Source organism: Eublepharis macularius, chromosome 6, assembly GCF_028583425.1.
Source record: "Eublepharis macularius isolate TG4126 chromosome 6, MPM_Emac_v1.0, whole genome shotgun sequence".
In the NCBI taxonomy this organism is placed as follows: Eukaryota; Metazoa; Chordata; class Lepidosauria; order Squamata; family Eublepharidae; genus Eublepharis; species Eublepharis macularius.
This window is the reverse complement of record NC_072795.1, coordinates 55084689-55102832: the sequence shown is the minus strand read 5'-3', so window position 1 is coordinate 55102832 and position 18144 is coordinate 55084689. Positions and strand designations below refer to the sequence as shown.

General features: G+C 46.1%; 1 protein-coding gene across 1 annotated transcript; it reads right to left on the bottom strand.

The window, feature by feature from the left end:
- Positions 1-58: 58 nt before the first annotated feature.
- Positions 59-17772, bottom strand: SRPRB (SRP receptor subunit beta). The gene is made up of 7 exons (XM_054982812.1): positions 17593-17772; positions 15871-15965; positions 15368-15445; positions 13000-13082; positions 11073-11209; positions 4943-4997; positions 59-3158 (listed from the first exon to the last, which is right to left on the bottom strand). Exons 1-7 carry the CDS (start codon positions 17711-17713, stop codon positions 2942-2944), a joined length of 786 nt encoding a protein of 261 aa, XP_054838787.1. The 5' UTR covers positions 17714-17772; the 3' UTR covers positions 59-2941.
- Between the last annotated feature and the right edge of the window lie 372 nt (positions 17773-18144).

Genomic DNA, 18144 nt, shown 5'->3' with positions numbered 1-18144 from the left:
ATAATATTAAGAGTGACAAGGGATATCAGAGGAGCATTAGAGAAGAGCCAAGCAACCAAACAGTTAGTAAATGACTTTATTCACAGGTATTTTTAAAGAGTAATTGAAAAGATTTGATGCTTACACCTGTGCGTTTGTGAATGCAAAACATACAAAGCTTCCTGGACCTTGGGCCTCGGCCATCGTGAGATGCACATTCTTCTGAGGCTGAGCATCCATCTCTTGCTACCGTGCATGAACATAACAAGCAGTTAATGAGGTGAACTGTGATCCACAGCAGGATTTGCTCTGAGATACAAAGCCAATTTTCAACCAATCCACAACAGGGAAAATGCCATGCTATTAACTGTAACCCTTTTCACACTCTCGCCTTGCTCCTGATCTTTTCAGAAGTGAAAGCTCATTTATTTAGCCTGTTCTTGTTTGATTATGTACCTCCACCTCACCATTATGTACCTCCACCTCTGTGTTGGATTTCTCTCCGATATTAATTGTCCACACAGCTCCCCTATTGGAAAAAGAGTTCTGATTGGAAAAAAGATCCTCTGAAAATGCTTAACTCATTGCACATAATTTGTTTTTCACAACTGTTAAATTGCTAAAGCAACCAATCGCTAACATCCTGCCCGAGACTCCCTCCTTCTCTCTCTCCTCTCACAACTGTAGCTCATACAAGTTCAGGCTAAAACCGTCTTGTCCTAAGAGATTTAAGGCCGTTATCTTCCTGTCCTCTACAGCTAGAATCTGTTGTGAAGTTTTCTGGGATCTCCTGGGGCTGAGCCTTGATAATTCATTTTGCATCTTCTGTTCTGGGAGATCCTGATTGCTGTGGTTGTATGCAGACTAATCTATAATTACACTGCATAGCAGAGATTACTTGGATTTCAAGTCATCCAGAAACCTTCAGTTTACATATGTATAGTAGGCTGGCCAACTCCAGGTTGGGGGATTCCTGGAGATTTGGGGGGTGGGAGCCTGAAGAGGGCAGGGTTTGGGCAGGTTAGGAACCTTGTAAGGATATAATGCTATGGAGGCCATCTTCCAAACCAGCCATTTCCTAGAGGGGAACTGAACTCTGTTCTTGCGAGTTGTAATTCTGTAAGATCTCCAGGCCCCTCCTGGTATTTGGCAAACCTAGTGTTTAGACAGAATGTAGGTGCTGATTGGAGAGACACTCCTCAGAATGTCCAAAACAAGGCAAGAGAACTGCAGTGTGTGACACACGGGCTGAGCGCCCCCAAGGAGCAGAGGGGAGGTGAGAAGAAAAGGGGGAGAGGAGACCAATTAATGCCAATTAATGTGCAGGGGGCAGGTCTAGGGCAGATAGAGGAAAGGCGGGAGTCAGTTCCGGCACAATAAACCAGCATCCATTAAAACTTGGGCAAACCCCGACATAGTGCCAAGATCACCACTGAAGGTATCAGATGCTGTGCATAAATCAGAAAAAAATTTAACACAATACAGGGCCAAACAGGGGGCAAATAGTCCATGTGTAAACAGTCTCTAACACACACTGATTATACTGTATGCAGATAAAACCTTGGGTACACTTCTCACAATATGAAAGAGATGCATGTATGTGTCACTGCTGGAATAGGCAGTGGACACTAGTGCTTGAAAAGGAGATCAGCATCTGTGGACATATAGAAAACCTGAATCCAGGAATAACAGCTGGATGAGACTTGCAGGCATATGTTTACCAAATGTTTGCAGATGATCATCTTCCTTCACTGCTGGGACATGCAGCAAACATCTCTTTCCTATTACATGAAGTAAGCCCAAATACTTCTTGTGACATGTTAAAATAATTGTAAGCCACGTTTTTCCTGTTCATAAAGAATTTCTTGCAAACTAGATCAGTGTCACCCTGAGAATCACTCTAGCTTGGTGGCCAAGCGTGGATACACAGTCCCAACATTTGTCTTTTCTAACAATAGAACAACAAAATTCTTACAGCAGAAACATCTTTTGATACCTGGGCACTGACAATTTTCCATTTAGTATATTAAGACCCAAACCCACCAAGAAGTAAAACTACCAGAATGGAGAACAATTACACAACATTATCATTGTCTGAAGTCTAAGAGAGTATTACATTAGTTCTTACCTAAAGCTAGGAAGGCCCTCATCCTTGGGCACATCGGCCAATTAATATGGAAGTGTTTGCCAGAAGCATATTTCAAATACTGTCATATCAACTCAGCAATATCATACCATTTTTCTCTATGACTGAAAAAAAGCCTTAGAAATAGAACCAAAAACCTTCTCAACAACTTGGATTTTTTGACTCTCCGGAGCAGTTATTCAAGAACAGTTCATAGAAGCCTGAAACCACAAACCTAGCAGCAAGAAAATGCAATGCTAAACGCAGCAGACGCTGACATCTCCGACTGAGATGTCTGAATATCTGGCAACATGCGGCTTTCACAGATGCTCACAGAATTCATTTATTCCAAAACACTGCTCTCCTTCCCAAACAAGGAAAGGAAGTAAGGTATGACACATGAGTAACTAGGTTTTTAACAGAAGCATATCAGATGATGGTACCAATGGATGGAAGGCAAGCAAGGAGGAGGAGGTTCCATTTCTGAAATAATGGTCTTATAACTTTCATACAATATAGAATCCTCATGTAAAGCATACCTAGATAAAACACAGTAGGAAAAAATAATGAAAGAAGAGCGGGAACAAGAAAAGCGACTACAGTTTGTGGTGTATATTTGGAGGAATTCTGCAATATAACATAGTCATTAACACCAGCAAGCAGAAAAGCATCCCAAAGTACAGCAGAATGCAAGAATGACCTTCCCATTATTGTAGTTCCAATGGCTTCAACCGCCCCACCTAGGTCACTTCCAGGACTCATCCTTCCTGTGTGAGATTTCACATACCATTCAAATTCACACATTTTCTAGTAGCTGTCTTTGATGCTTCCCTACACTCAAGCAATTTTGGCTATCCATTTTTCCAAGTCATCGATGTCACCACTACCCTCCTCTCCCTTGCTTCCTCTGGCACTGCATTCCATAAAGTCCACCTTCATGGGTAGTTGGGAGAAGTCAAATTCTTTGCCCTTCTTCCCAAGCTGAGAGGCAGATCCAGAATTTGAACTATCCAGTGTGCTGGGAGCAGCAGAGCGGGTCACACGTAAGGTATTGCTGTTAGGAAAGAGAGAATGAATTACATGCACACCTGTTTTGAGACTTGTGCTTTAAGCACTTCAACATACAATCACTTTTAGAGAGATCAATGCTAAACTGACTATACATATGCTCCCAGTTCAGGAGAAGAGTTACCATTCTAGCTCACAGAGACATGGCCATGAACCAACTATAACCTTTTTTTAAAAAAAGGCTATAGAATCAATCAAAACAATGTCCATCCATAACGTTTTATGTATAGTTTCCTTAAAAGCTTCAGGTATTCATTGTCCAGCCATTTTTATTCATCTGTGTAACTAGCAGCATTTTTCATGGTAGGAAGAGGACAGGAAGTAGGATGGGAAAACAAAAGATGTTTTTCTTTGATTTCACCTTTGTAGCATGTTGACTTTTCTAGAGATTAACATGGGACTGCAGCGATAAATGTATTAGTTTTCTACAATTATCAGTTTTATCCTCTTCCTATGCACCAATGTAACTAAAAATGTAAATGTATAAACCCAGTGAAGGCAAGGAAGTATTTTGTGAACATCATACAAGCAAACTTCTGAAGCTGAAGCCCTATACAAATCCCAATGTTTTTCTTAACTTCAGTACTAACAAGTCCACTTAATGTAAGAAAACTAGAGATATGTAATAAAAATTACTTGTACTCAAAATGAATCATGCAATAATGAATCTGCATAATGTTATATCATTAAAAGTAGGGGCCAGGTATGTTTGAAGGGTATATGATTCAACAACCTTGCTGAACTAAGAAGGTCTAGGCCTGGTCACTACCTGGATAGGAGAATTTTACATAAGCAGCACTGAGAAGAAATATGGAGTATAAATGCAACAAATAAATGTAATAACTTAGAGGTATTTGTAAAATTTGGTATTTGCAGGAAAATTAATGCTTTGGGGGGAAAAGGAGGTGACACATTCATTTAAGTTTCTAACTTTCATCTGTCAGCACTTGAAGTCTATTCTTTTGAAAGTCAAAATACATTTCTAAGAATGGAATCTGAAAATTAGTAAATCCGCATCAGTCAGCGAGCGTGAGAACTTCAGCGGCTGGCCTTCTGCAGATTTCTGCATGCTGAACTCGTTACATTACTGCCACCTGCTGGATACCAAGACAAAATCAGCAGCAATGAAACTGTTAACCTAATGAAAAATTATTAACTAACGTATCTGAAATAATATTCTTGACCCTACAGGAACCAAGTTTAGCCTTGTTCAGTGTAATAATTTTAATATTTTTAAACTATGAAAGCATGAACTAATTTGATTAAACTGACTTATGTGATGCCATTTATATAATCCTTTTCAACATTACATGCAACAAGTCAGGCAATTGCCACCAAGTCCTACTCTACTGCCTGTAGTATTTCTCATAGCAAATAATCTCAGTGTTTCTTCCCTTTCTACTATCCAATTCCAATGAAAAGGAAGTATTCAAATAACACAATATAGCAGATGTGCACTAAAGCCCACCTTTCTGCTGAACATCAGGAGAAACTTCTTAATGGTGACAGCAGTTGGACAATAGAACCTATGGTTCTGGTGGACTCTCACTGAATGAAGATCTTTGAACAGTGGTTAGACAGACATCTGTTTGAGTAGCATTATCTTTATATCTACTCAGTTCAGTTTCATTTATTATGATCAAAGACCAGCCCACCTGTATCTCTCAACCTGGGGTTTGGACTAGATGGCTTATCTGGCCTCTTCCGACTTTATGATGCTGTGATCCTAGGATAGGTAACATGAATGACAAACCAACCACTTCAACTTACAGTTCTTTTTCCAGCTGCTGCTGTATAAGTTTGGAGGATTTTGCCATTGTGACATCTAAAGAAGGAAGGAAAATATCTTTATATTAACTATAACGTTAAACAGAAAGAATACAACATCTGTGGTTTGACATTGAAAACTTCACAGAGGCCAGGAGTAGACATGGGCATGAACCAAAAAAATGTAATGACTCTGCAGTTCGTGGTTCGGTGCCGACGACAATCCCGAGGTCTCAAACTGCAACGAACATTTTCCGTTGCCGAACAGGTTTGCAGTTCGCGGTTTGTTGGGCGCAAAACGGCCCCCATGGCACTTAGAGAGCCCATATTCCCGGGGAGTGTTTTGCAGGCTCTCCTACAGCCATCAGACCAAGTTTGGACAAGATTGCAAAAGGGATCTTGGAGTTATACCCTCTCCAATCCAAGGCCCCCAGGAAACTCCCACTCGATAAAATTAGAGCCACCATTTGATGTTGGTCCAGTGTACAGAAGGTGGGTGATGATGGCGGCCGCCGGGCCTAGCGGGCATGGGGAGGCAGCGATGAGCCGCCTCCCCTCAAGGGGGGGGAGTTGTGGCCGCTCGCCAGCGGCACCTCCCATGTGCCTGCCCACCAGGCCAAAGAGGAGCGCGCTGGTATTCCCAGCGAGGACAGGAATGTGGATGATGACGGTGGCCGCCAGGCCTGGCAGGCACGGGGAGGCAGTGGCAAGCCATCTCCCCTCAGGGGGCAGGGGGTCTGGCCGCTCGACAGCGGCACCTCCCATGTGCCTGCCCACCAGGCCAAAGAGGAGCGCACTGGTATTCTCAGCAAGGGCAGGAACGTGGGTGATGACGGTGGCCGCCGGGCCTGGCAGGCACGGGGAGGCAGTGGCAAGCCGTCTCCCCTCAGGGGGCAGGGGGTCTGGCCGCTCGCCAACAGCACCCCCCATGTGCCCGCCCACCAGGCCAAAGAGAAGCGCACTTGTATTCCCAGCAATGTAGGAACGGTGGGTATTGCTGGCGGCCACCGGGCCTGGTGGGCACGGGGAGGCGGCGGCGAGCCACCTCCCCTCAGGGGGCGGGAGGTCTGGCCACTCACCAGCAGCACCTCCCATGTGCCTGCCCACCAGGCCAAAGAGGAGCGCACTGATATTCCCGGCATGGGTGGGAGAGGACATGACATTCGGACGGGGGCCTGATCCCCCAGCAACTGCAGGTCCTCACCTCAGGGTCCCACTAAGGAAAATTTCGACAGCAGCTGACAGTACCCACCTTCCTGCCTTGCCAGAAAGGATGGGAGGGAGAGGACATGTCATCATGAGGAGGGGGAGGGGGAAGATCCCTCAGCAACTGCGGGTCCTCACCCAAGGGTCCCACTGAGGAACAGTGCGGTGGCGGCAGCCAACAGTACCCACCTTCCTGCCTTGACAGGAAGGACGGGAGTTGCAGGACACATTCCCACCCACCTGAAAGTGGTCCAGTCAGTCCCATTGACAGGGGAGCTGCCACGCTGTGCAACCGACTGTATCTCTATACAATATAATCGGCTGCGCGATAGCAACCAAGCTGTGTAACCAAGGAGGGAGCAGTAACAGGATGGTCCCTCGTGAAGCAGCGGCTGACATGACCTGCCGTCCTGCCTTTGCGGAAAGTAGGGGATGGGCAGGACAGGAGACATTGCTTGGATGGGTCAGAGTGGTTCCTGAGAGGGGGAGACAGAAATGGGACAGCAGCAGCAGCAGCTGACATCGGCCACCTTCCTGCCTTTGCGGGAAGGACATGTCAAGCGACCCATTCCCCCCTGCTTAGAGGGCTCAGCGTTTGCGATGGATGGGGGCACCTTGCGGCTAAACTATATATGAAACGGTTCCTGAGCTGCTGCGCAAGTGCCCAAAGGAGGCTGCCTCCAGCATCACCCACTTTCCTGCCTTCGCAGAAAGGAGGTGTCATGATAATCTGGCTGTGCCAGGAAGGCCTATCAAGGTCTCAGAAGCCTGTTAGCAGTGGGAGTGGGCCTGGCTAAACCTGACCCAAACGTTCCAGCCCTCATTCGAGATACCCACAGGACTCGACAGGCAAGAGTGCGTGGCAACGGCATGGAGAACCAAGGGGCGAAATGTTTTAGTAGCCTGCGGAAGCCCACATAGTCCACGTTGGATAGGGGCAAGCCATGTAGGGCAATCGTCTCTGCCAAGAAGCAAAGGCCCGCCTCCTGAGCCATCAGCCTCGAGGTTCTAAGTGGCACTGTCCCAGACCCCGAGGGGACAACCTCCATGAGCGCGGCCTGCCGGAGCGCTCTGCTCTCACCAGCATCACCCTCAGGGCAAAGAGACCCTCCCACTGACCCCCACTCAGAAGAGCTGGTGGCCCCCTTTCTCCCCCCAATGGATGTTTCACTGGGTGAGGAGGGAAACAGGCTCGGGTGGTGCTTCTTCAGGTGCCGAGTCAGGGACATCAAAGACAGGTGCTTCGGGTTTTTGCCCCTGCGCACCAGGACATCACAGGCACAGCACCGCACCACAAGAGGGTCATCAGGAAGGGCCTGAAAGTGCCTCCATACGGAAGCATTGAAATGTCGACCACTAACTGTCCCAGGGGAAGGAGGACAAATGGTTACAGGCTGCACTGTGGGGCTGGACACGGACAACAGGGTGAGGGGTGGACTGCAGGCGGGGACACCACCGAGAGTTTGGGATGGGGACGGGAGGGATCTTTCATAACACACATACCATTCCTCCAGGGATCCATCGCCCACTCACCCCTCCTCTCTCCCCCCTGCGCAAAGATCTCTTTGGCCTCCTCCACAGCCCACACAGGTGAATTGGGGGGAGCAGGAGGACTCTCTGCTGCCCCCAAGCCACACCCAATACTGCTTTCCACAACTGAACCAGGAAGACTGCCATCACACTTCATCCCACAACCACCCTTGGCGGCCAACACAACAGGAAGACTCATTGTGCCACCAAACTAGAATTAAGGAGGACAGGAAAGGAGATGACTGTGTGTACCCTCCGCCGCTGTGCCCACTGAGCTTGGCCCCAGGGCCTGGCAGCAGCCCTGGAACCAGAGGCTGAGGCCAGAGCTCTAGCCCAGCACACCAAGATGCCTGACCACCAGATCAGGCACTGAGCCGTCAGCCCAGGTGCCCACCGAGCTTGGCCCCAGGGCCTAGCAGTAGCTCTGGCACCAGAGGGAGGGAGGGACTAGAGCCCTAGCCCACCACTCCCACAGACCTGACCAGATCAAGCATTAATAATACTGTGTGAGCCCTCAGCTGAGGTGCCCACTGAGCTTGGCCCCAGGGCCTGGCAGCAGCACTGGAACCAGAGGCTGGGGCTACAGCCGTAGCCCAGCACACCAAGATGCCTGGACAGAACAGGCACAGAGACTAAGAATAATAATGGTAATAATAAGAATAAGAATTAAAATGATAATGATTGTGATAATAAGAAGAATCATTTGGTGAGCCCTCAGGCCAGGTGCCCACTGAGCTTGGCCCCAGGGCCTGGCAGCAGCCCTGGCACCAGACGGAGGGAGGGACTAGAGCCCTAGGCCACCACTCCCACAGACCTGAACAGATCAGGCACTAAAGTGAGCCCTCAGCTGAGGTGTCCACTGAGCTTAGCCCCAGGGCCTGGCAGCAGCCCTGGCACCAGAGGCTGAGGCTATAGCCCTAGCCCAGCAGCACAACCACAAGCCTGACCACCAGATCAGGCAGTGATAATACTGTGAGCCCTCAGCCGAGGTGCCCGCTAAGCTTGGCCCCAGGGCCTGGCAGCAGCCCTGGCACCAGAGGCTGAGGCTATAGCGCTAGCCCAGCAGCACAACCACAAGCCTGACCACCAGATCAGGCAGTGATAATACTGTGAGCCCTCAGCCGAGGTGCCCGCTAAGCTTGGCCCCAGGGCTTGGCAGCAGCCCTGGAACCAGAGGAGATAGATCCCTATCCCCCAAGTCCAAGCTGAATTATACTCTCAGTCTCTCTCCTCAAAGGCTAGCAAGTGGCAAGCAAGAGTTCTGTCCCATTCCACTGCTCGTTGAAAGTGAAACCCAGCCTGGGAGACCACGGCTATTTATAAGCACGGGTCCCGTTCAGCAACGCAGGAGGTCTGTGTTTGGCCATCAGAGCTGCCTATCAGGGTTTGCAGAGATGAGATTGGAGTGCCCATGGCTACAGAACACCCGCTTCCCCCTCCCTCCCCTGGGTGTCTTCTCCCAACTTGTAACCGCTTTGCAGCTCCGTGGTTGGAAGGAAGACCTGCCGATCAAGGTAAGCTGGGCTTCCATTCGGGTTTCCTGGGTGACAGAAGGAGCGCAGACACAGTTCAGGCATTCCCCTGCTTCCGTTGCCAGGGGAATTGATTGATGGTGCCTGACTGTCTGGCTTCCCGAACCGCGGCCAAACACACCAAACCAGGCCTCTTCCGAACGCTGGTTCGTTTGCCATGGACAATCACAAACCACTGGATCATGATCACCAATTTTGTGGGTTTTTGAAGTTTGTAATGCGGTTCGTGCCCATCTCTAACCAGTTCGTGCCCATCTCTAGCCAGGAGTCTATGTTCTTCTGCTAAAAGAACATGGGCTCTGCTATGCTAGTGTGTACCTTCATGTCTTAGCTGTGGGTCTCTGTACTGCTCTGAAATTTGGGAACAGAGCTCCATCATTTTTGTCTGCAGAGAATCTTATGTGTTTTTATGACCCACAACAGCTGTAAAACTGTGTACCAACCATTTCTTACAGCTTGTGGGCTGTACCCTACTCCTCGAATATAGGTAGGGGTGTGCGCACACTCCCAATAAATCCAGGAAATCCAGATCCCAAAAAAATCTGGGATTCCTGAAATCTGGGACAGACTCACTGATCTGGTTAAGACAGATCAGAGAATCCCAGATTTATTCAGCCATTATTCCCTATGAGTAAAACTATCTGGGGAGTGTCCAGGGGGATGGGGTAGCATTGTTCAAGCCAACTCCATCAAATGTGCAAGGAACCTACTGCTGACTGTCGTTTAAAGGCCTCCCAAGTTTCAAGAAGATTGAATCCCAGGGTCCAATTCTATGACCACCTGAAGAAGGTGCTCCCAGCCATTCTCCATTGTTTCCTATGGGGAAAACATTTCCAAGGAGGCTCTCAGGCAGAAATACACAGGGACAAGACTGCCAGTAGCCAAAGGCACACTCCCAAATGCAACCTCAACCCAGAGGAAGCCCGAGAGAACCAAACTAAACACACGCGCGCGCACACACACACACACACACCGCAAACCCATGCGCTCCCTGGACAAGCTGCCCAGCTACTCTCTATTGTTTCCTATGAAGGAAACATTTCCAAGGATGCTCTCAGGCAGAAATACACAGGGATAAGTATGCCAGTATCCAAAGGCACACTCCCAAATGCAACCTCAACCCAGAGTAAGCCCAAGAGAACCAAACTGAAGTCCCGTCCCCACCGCCAAACCCATTTGCTCCCTGGACAAGCTGCCCAGCTACTCTCTATTGTTTCTTGGGGGAAACATTTCCAAGCAGGATCTTAGGCAAAAACACACATAGGCAAGGCTCCCAGTGGCCAAAGACATACTCCCAAATGCAAGAGGAAGCCCAATAGAACCAAAGTAAATCAAAAGGACCAACATCAAACCACATGTCAAAACATAGAATGCCACACAAACCAAACTGAAGCAAGAGAGACTGTTGTGACTTAGCCCAACTGAACCAGTGTCACTCATGAAACCCAGGTAGACAAGGCCACTTGTTCACTCACTCCCCCCACCCTCACTCACTCCCCCTCCCTCTGCCTCAATCCCCCTCCCTACTTGGAAAAAAGTGGGACAAGTCCCAGACGGATGGAGCCAGCCAGAGGCTGAAGCTACACTTCCTGGATTTATCCAGCAGTCTGGATCCAGGTTCCCAAATCAGACCCTGGATTCTTTGATTTGATTCAGGAAAGCCAGATTTAGCCAGAACGGGGAAAATCTGGCTTTCCCCCTGAATCCTAGATCTGGGGATTTGCAATCCCAGACCCGGATTGCACACCACTACATATAGGATTGTGCTTCAGGCGATGCAACAGCACAAGTTGATAGATGCATCCAAATAAGTGAAATTGCAAGTTGTGAATTAACAAATTGTGAGGTTCTACTCTATCCAATACCTTGCTTGTTGCAGGCTATTAGCAGGGGTGGTGCATTTTTCAGTACCACACTGTCAGTCAGGATCTGGTACAGGAACTCTGCCACATCTTTCATCTCCCGCTGGAATGCTACACTATCCACAACAAACACAATCGCCCTGCAAAAAACAAAATGGCACTTCATTAAATGGAAAATAGTTTAGTCTGCTACCAGGCAGAATCAAATTCCAGTCAAAAACCAACTCTACAAGAACAGTGTTAACCAATGTAGTCTTAGCAGAGTTACACTGTGAATCAGAAAATTCTTCTCGCCAATTCACTAAAGCAGGGGTCCCCACCATGATGCCCACTGACACTTCTTGTGGTGCCTGCCAAGTGTTTTTAAAAAGTGGGTGGAGCCAAGTGGAAATTTTGCTTAGCAGGGCTTCTGATTGCCTATGCAGATTTTTTAAAAAGTTGGTTCAATAGTAGTCACAACCAGAGCACAACAAATCACTTTAAGAGCTGCTTTTACATTTTTACTAACTTAAGAGGATCATGTTCCTACGTTATCATCTAAAAAGGATTGTTAAAATTTTGATTCTGAGTATTCTTTTAAAACTGTTTTGTTAATCTACTATTCCTGCTCTCTCTGTGAACTGTCTACCACTACATCTCCCTCGGCACCTTGTAACCCTCCCCTTTATTCTCTACACTTTATTATGGAAATATTGTCTGTGTACTCTTTGAGAAAGATGAAATTTGAAATGGTATTAACCAGGATCTAGACAACCTGTAAGATGATATTATTCATCATTTTGGAATTATTCACAAGCATCTAGAGTTGTCTTCACGGAATAAACTTGCATTATTTGGATGGCAATGTCTGCACCCCACCTTCACCCAGCTGGGATCAGGAGGGGAGCAGGTGGCAATGCTCGCCCCTGCCTTCACTCAGCTAGAATCAGGAGTAGAGCAGCGGGCATTGCCCACCCCCCTTCACCCAGCTGGATCAGGAGGGGAGCAGGTGGCAATGCCCACCCCCCACCTTCACCTGCCAAGATCAGGCACAGAGCAGAAGGCAATGTCCAACCCCTCTTCACCCGGCTGGGATCAGGAGTGGAGCAGGTGGCAATGCCTCCCCCCTCCCCCCGACTGCACCTGGCTGGGATCAGGAATGGAACAGGAGGCAATGCCTGCCCCCCTTCACCCAGCTGGAATCAGGTGTGGAGCAGGCTGCAATGCCTGCCTCCCTTCATCCAGCCAGGATCAGGTGCAGAGCAGGTGACAATGCCCACCCACCCCCTTCACCCAGACAGGATCAGGCTTGGAGGAGGTGGCAATGCCTGCCTGCCCGCCCTCCACTTTCTAGAGCCCGTTGTATTTTTTCCCCACAACTAGCTTTGTTACTAGTAGTTATTTAGAATTCCTCAGGAAAGGGGTGGCAATAATAATAACAACATTTGATTTATATATCTCCTCAGGACAACTCAATGCCCACTCAGAGCAGTTTACAAAGTGTGTTATTATTATCCTCACAACAATCACCCTGTGAGATGGGTGGAACTGAGAGAGCTCCCAAAGAGCTGTGACTGATCCAAGATCCCCCAACTCAAGTGGAGGAGTGAGGAATCAAACCTGGTTCTCCAGAATAGAGTCCTGCCACTCTTAACCACTACACCAAGGCAATATTGTCCTTATGTTGTACAGGCCTGCCCATTATTGTCAAGAGTCAAGAGTTTCCAGCCCTCACTGACTTCCTCCATCTACACATAACTCTCTCCAGAAAACCTCTTCCAAGTCTCAAACATGTCCTGTTGCCTTTCCCCCATCCAACTGGCCAGACAGAAAAATTTAACGCAACATAGGCCTAGAAGATACTTATATATGACATGCCAGTTCAGCTTCATCATCCAAGATATTTCTGGTTATAGACTGAAAAAAAATGAAACATTCGTCTGATAATTACCTAGCTGCAGCCTTGAACCTGTCCAAGAACTGAAGTCGCAAGCTCTTGTGTCCTGGAAGGTCAATTAAAGTCACACTTGAGTTCTGTAGAAGAAGCAGTAACGTTCTGATAAACATTTAAAGCCTTGACCTGTTTTGTACTTAAGGCCTCAATTTGTTCCTGTAATCAGCCTAAACTGATAAATACCTCCTAACTCTTTCAAGAAGTTCAATTCCAGTTTGTTCTAAACACTAACTGCATCATTTTATATCTACTTATGCAGTTATTGCCTTAGTGAAGGTGATAAATTGTTATAAGCGGACTCATTTTACTTTGTATACCATCGCTGAGAGCCCAAGTGGTCTCTAAGGTGCCACTGGACTAGAGAGCTGCTGCAGCATAGAGGTTAAGTGGTTGGGTTGCGAATTAGGACTCTGCTGGTTCAAATAAACACTACTGTCATGAACTCAGTAGGTTGCCTTGGGTAAGCCACTCCTCTTAGTCCCGGCTGTATTGTGGGGATAATAACAACACTGACTTTGTTCATCACTCTGAATGATGCACTAATCTGTCTAGAACAGCAGTACATAAGTGAAGTTATTAACATTATCATTATCATTACTAAAGACCAGTAAACAGATAATTTGAGAACAACAATGCAATCAGGAAACAAATTCATTTTTGAAAATATTGATGTAATTGCACTTGGTGTTACCAAACTGTATACTACTACTTACTTCCAACCAACTACATTGTTGTATACAACAGATGTACACATATGAAGCAAGAGACTAGTTACCAGAGTTTCCAGCTCTGTAGAAGCAGTTTTAGCATGTCACAGAATCCTAGGATGTGAATTTCTCAGAGCAAACATGACAATACTTAAAACAATATTTATCTGAGCAGATAGACAGTACTAAAAGAAATCAGTACTAAAAGAGAGAAATGAATGTACAGTTGTCGAGTAATGACTCTTTACAGCATTTGAAACCAGATTAAAATTGTGATGTAGCTCAACAGCACACCTCACAGAAAAGCTGCAGCCTTATAAAAGATAGTGATCAATTGTTAGCAGCTAGCAAGTTCATCTCTATACAAACACAGGGGCGTATTTCTCCATAATTAAACCCCAACCAGCTAGTCTCTTCAGACTCAACACTGGATTAGTTCACATTTGCCAATGGACCTAAATAAGCACTTCGAGTGTATATGGGACCATTGATGAACTCACAGATGAGCTCCACTCAAGCAGTTGTGCCATTTATATGAAATGGTGCTCCCACAACTACATGCCTGTTGTATACACAGCCACTGCTATCTGAACAACTGTAAGGGCTCGCCACAAGCAGGGAATTGTATACAGCCCCCCAAATTTAGGCAGAAGTTCAATGGCAGGACTCTGTGAGCTCCTGAAGCATTCATGTGAGAGCTATGGACAAGTGCAAACCAACCTAAGCATTGGTCTCTACCATAAATTCAAGTCTATAGAGAAAACATGATTCATCATTTTATTTCATGCTTTAAGCCTCTGAATATATTTACACGCATTTTCTAGAAAAATTAGTACATGCAGTCCATCATCATTTTCATGCATGTTGGATATAATTTTGAAAGAGGAGTGAGTAAACAGTTATCAGGATAACTATTTTTGAGAAAAAGCTGTGTACATGATTTAAAAGAAGTAAATACACAGGCAATTAATATTAAAGAGAAATATACTTCTTTGGCAATCTAAACTTTACACCAAGGAAATCAGAATGACAAAGAGGGTAGACTGGCCCATGATAATTTCCGGAGAAGTTACTTAAGCATTCCTTAATTTTTAATCCAATCAAAGTTACTGATTTTTCAAAAACATATTCTTATTAATTAACCAATGAAAATAGTACCATCACATGGTTAATCACCACATGCTAATAAGTATGAAAATTTGGGCTACTGATGTTAACAGTACGTAGTCCTTCCTGTCCAGTGAGCAAAAAAGTGCACGCGCAACAGTGAGTTTTTCACAGGGAATCAATAAGCCCTGCCCTACTTGGCAGCCCTGAGAAATGTGCCTGACTATTAAGGTGAATGGGAAAGTGGTCCAAAAGAGGCTTGTCATGGAGCACAAGTAGCCAGCACATCGGGGCCCTGAGATGGAACTGAAATTTAAGGTTAGGGTCTAGCACATTACAAGGGCTTGAAATAAAAGAACAGCTGAAAATGCCTTAATGTGGAATCCTTTACTGCATGTGTACCTTTACATTTGTGAGAAGGGCTGAAGTCTAGAGACTAGCAGCTCTTATTTCACTTGTTACAGATTATTAGACCATAAAATATCAATTGTTCATTACTGCCCCGGAAGTCAGAAGAATATTACAGAAAGCAAAACATGAAGTCTCCTTACCTTATCATTCTTAACTCTATACAAGCCAGAATTATCTGTTATGGAAGTCTGCGTATTTTGGAAATTGGCCGTTAACAGCTATTAAAATTAAAATAACACAGAGAAATTAAATGTTCCAAAATTATTAACAATCTAAACCCTAGCAAAAAGCACAATTTTTGTTTCAACCATTTCCCCTTGAATTTAATGAAGCTATTTAACGAAAACTCATCTACAAAGGAATAACATACTGCCTCAGCAGCTAAAACATTTCTTTCACGTACATTTCTGCAACTACAGGCCGAACATATCTGCATATCTGCATTTTATTTAAGCTGCCCAGTGTACAGATACATTTAAGCTACTTGAAGCTATTTTAAAATAAACATTCACTTCCATAAACAAGCAACAATATTTTAAAATAAAGCATAACACTAGGAAATAATGTTCATACTTTATCTCAAAAGTGCTCTACAGACAAAATGGGATCAAATGATTAAATGTTGAGAAAGGAACTCACATACCCTAGCAAACATGAGGGTTTTTCCTGAGTCACAGAGGCCCACTAGAAGCACCGCTCTCCGACTGCTCTTCCTGGTCTGGATAAATTTCAAAATCACTACAATGAAATATAAAATCTTAAGAGTTTATCCTTTGCTTGTACCCAAGACAACTGATATTGCCACACATGAAAAAAGCTGTTTTACATATACCATCACTAATCATGGCCAGAACTAAATTCAAGTTCTGTACAAAAAAGTTATTTTGACACACCTGCCCCATACATACATCTTTATTCACAGAAGTTAATTTTCCAGTACATTTTTTTATTAATTCAAACTATTTATATAGGGGCAATAATTAAACATCAGAGACATGATATCACATAAGGTTCTTCCTCTTTTAATTTCTGCTTAAAGCAATAGCCGTATGAGCAGTACTGGATGGATGGATAGAATTCAACATGTATATAACCTGCCTTATCTCCCAAATCTGCCTTATCTCAGGACAGGTACAAAAGAGCAACAGACAAAAATGCTTATGAATTAACACAAATGGTGTTAGACATTCTGGTAAAGATTTTTGTTCTACTTTCTTCATAACTATTTTTCTCATGTTTGCCTTATCAGTGCTTTCTTTATAGTTAAACTGTAAATTTGCCATTTACAGACAGTTGAGTAATATGTAGCGTAGACATGTCTATTGTTATGATGAAAGCTCAGGGCAAATTTAGTGTTTTCTGATGTTTAAAGGATACAGTATCATGAAAGACTGACATGATTTTGGTGTTCTAGTCTGGACCAGATGAAGACTGGACAGACAGAAGATACTTGCTGTATGAAGCGCTGTAGCTAAAAAGGTGAGATAGAAACCTGGTCTCTACCATGAGTTCTCTAAGCAGCCTTATTAACTTGCTCAGTATCTCAGCCAATCTACACTATAACAATACTGACATTATTTGGGAGACACACAGAACAGGTATTTCTGCAAACCTGGAGAAACTCCAGCACTGTAAGGAAATACAAAAAGTTCTTTTCAGACAGAGGAGGAGCTAAAACCTTCCACAAACCAGAACAGCAGTCTACACATGCACAAACATTGCAGGGAGAAAAAGAACTGGAGGTGCCATTCCTATAATACCACAAAAAGCACCTAACAACAGGTGAAGGGAAGAGCAGAAGCCTGGGGAGGAGTGGCAGTAAAAACAGGGTTGTGAGTGGAGGGCAAGAACCAGAGGGAAAGGAGCAAGGGGAGGAGGCAGGTTGGGGGGCCAAGAAAAGCAGGAAGAGGTCAGGCGTGAGGGAAGGAGAAGCCTCAGCCTCAGGAGAGCTGAGCAGCCAGTCAAAGAAAAGACTGGGTAGATGGGGTGAAGAGATGCGGAGGGAGAACGATGAGGAGACTGGGTGAGAAAGTTCGTCTGTCAGAAGCTGGGGAGCAGCGAGCTGGTGAAGGCTGGTTTGTTCTCTAAACGGTTAATGGGACACGCAACGGCGGGAGGGGGTGTAAAAACGAGGGAAGCAGAAGTTCCCGCCAACAGCGACTCTGGGCCTTGGCTGGCATAACATGACAGGCAGATATCACACAGGGACTCTTTCCCTAGGAGGAGCCAGCCCTGCAGGATGCCTGCCGGTTATGCCGCTGCTCGGGACTCTCCTGTCCGCCGGACCTCCCCTTCTCGCCTCCTCTCCGGCCTGGCAAAGCGGCGGGAGACGCGAGGATCCGACCGGGACAGCGCCGACACTCACGCAGCGTGAGGGCCACGACGACCAGCGCCACAAACAACGAGAGCGGCACCAAGTCCGGGAGCTGTACGTCCAGCGGAGGCGGCGGCGCTTCTCGCGAAGTGGCCACTTCGGGGGCTGCCATTTTGCCCCTCGATCGCTTTCCGGCGAGACTCGACAGCAGCGCCGGCGACGTGTCCTCTGCGGAAATTGCATGCAAATTACGCGCAGTGGCTGTTGGGAGTCGCGTTCTTTTCCCAAGTGCTTCATGGGAATCGTAGTTTTCGCGACCATTCTGACGCAGGGCGTGGTGGGGTGAAAAAGCTGCAAAGCGGAAGGAAACGTGAAGGGGGTTTAATTGTGGTATGTTTACTGTATGGTTTGAATTTCCCTTTGGTTTCCTGGATCTTGTGGAACAGCTCTCTTGTTCTTCCTTTTTTGTTATTCTATTTCTTTGCGCTGGTTATTATAATACATTACTTTGGGACAGGGTGAAAGCTGGAACGAGACGGAACAGGCCGAAACGGGCACTAAAGAAATGCCAGTGCCACAAAAAAGAGGGGGATGTGTTAGAGA

What these genes read in the sequence shown, in the direction of transcription:
- SRPRB (XM_054982812.1), bottom strand. Translation starts at nt 17,713, where the DNA reads ATGGCAGCCCCCGAAGTGGCCACTTCGCGAGAAGCGCCGCCGCCTCCG. An exon ending in ATAGAGTTAAGAATGATAAG is followed by an intron (nt 13,083 to 15,367) that starts GTAAGGAGACTT and finishes CTTCTTCTACAG; the next exon opens with AACTCAAGTGTGACTTTAAT. An exon ending in AATAGCCTGCAACAAGCAAG is followed by an intron (nt 4,998 to 11,072) that starts GTATTGGATAGA and finishes TTCCTTCTTTAG; the next exon opens with ATGTCACAATGGCAAAATCC.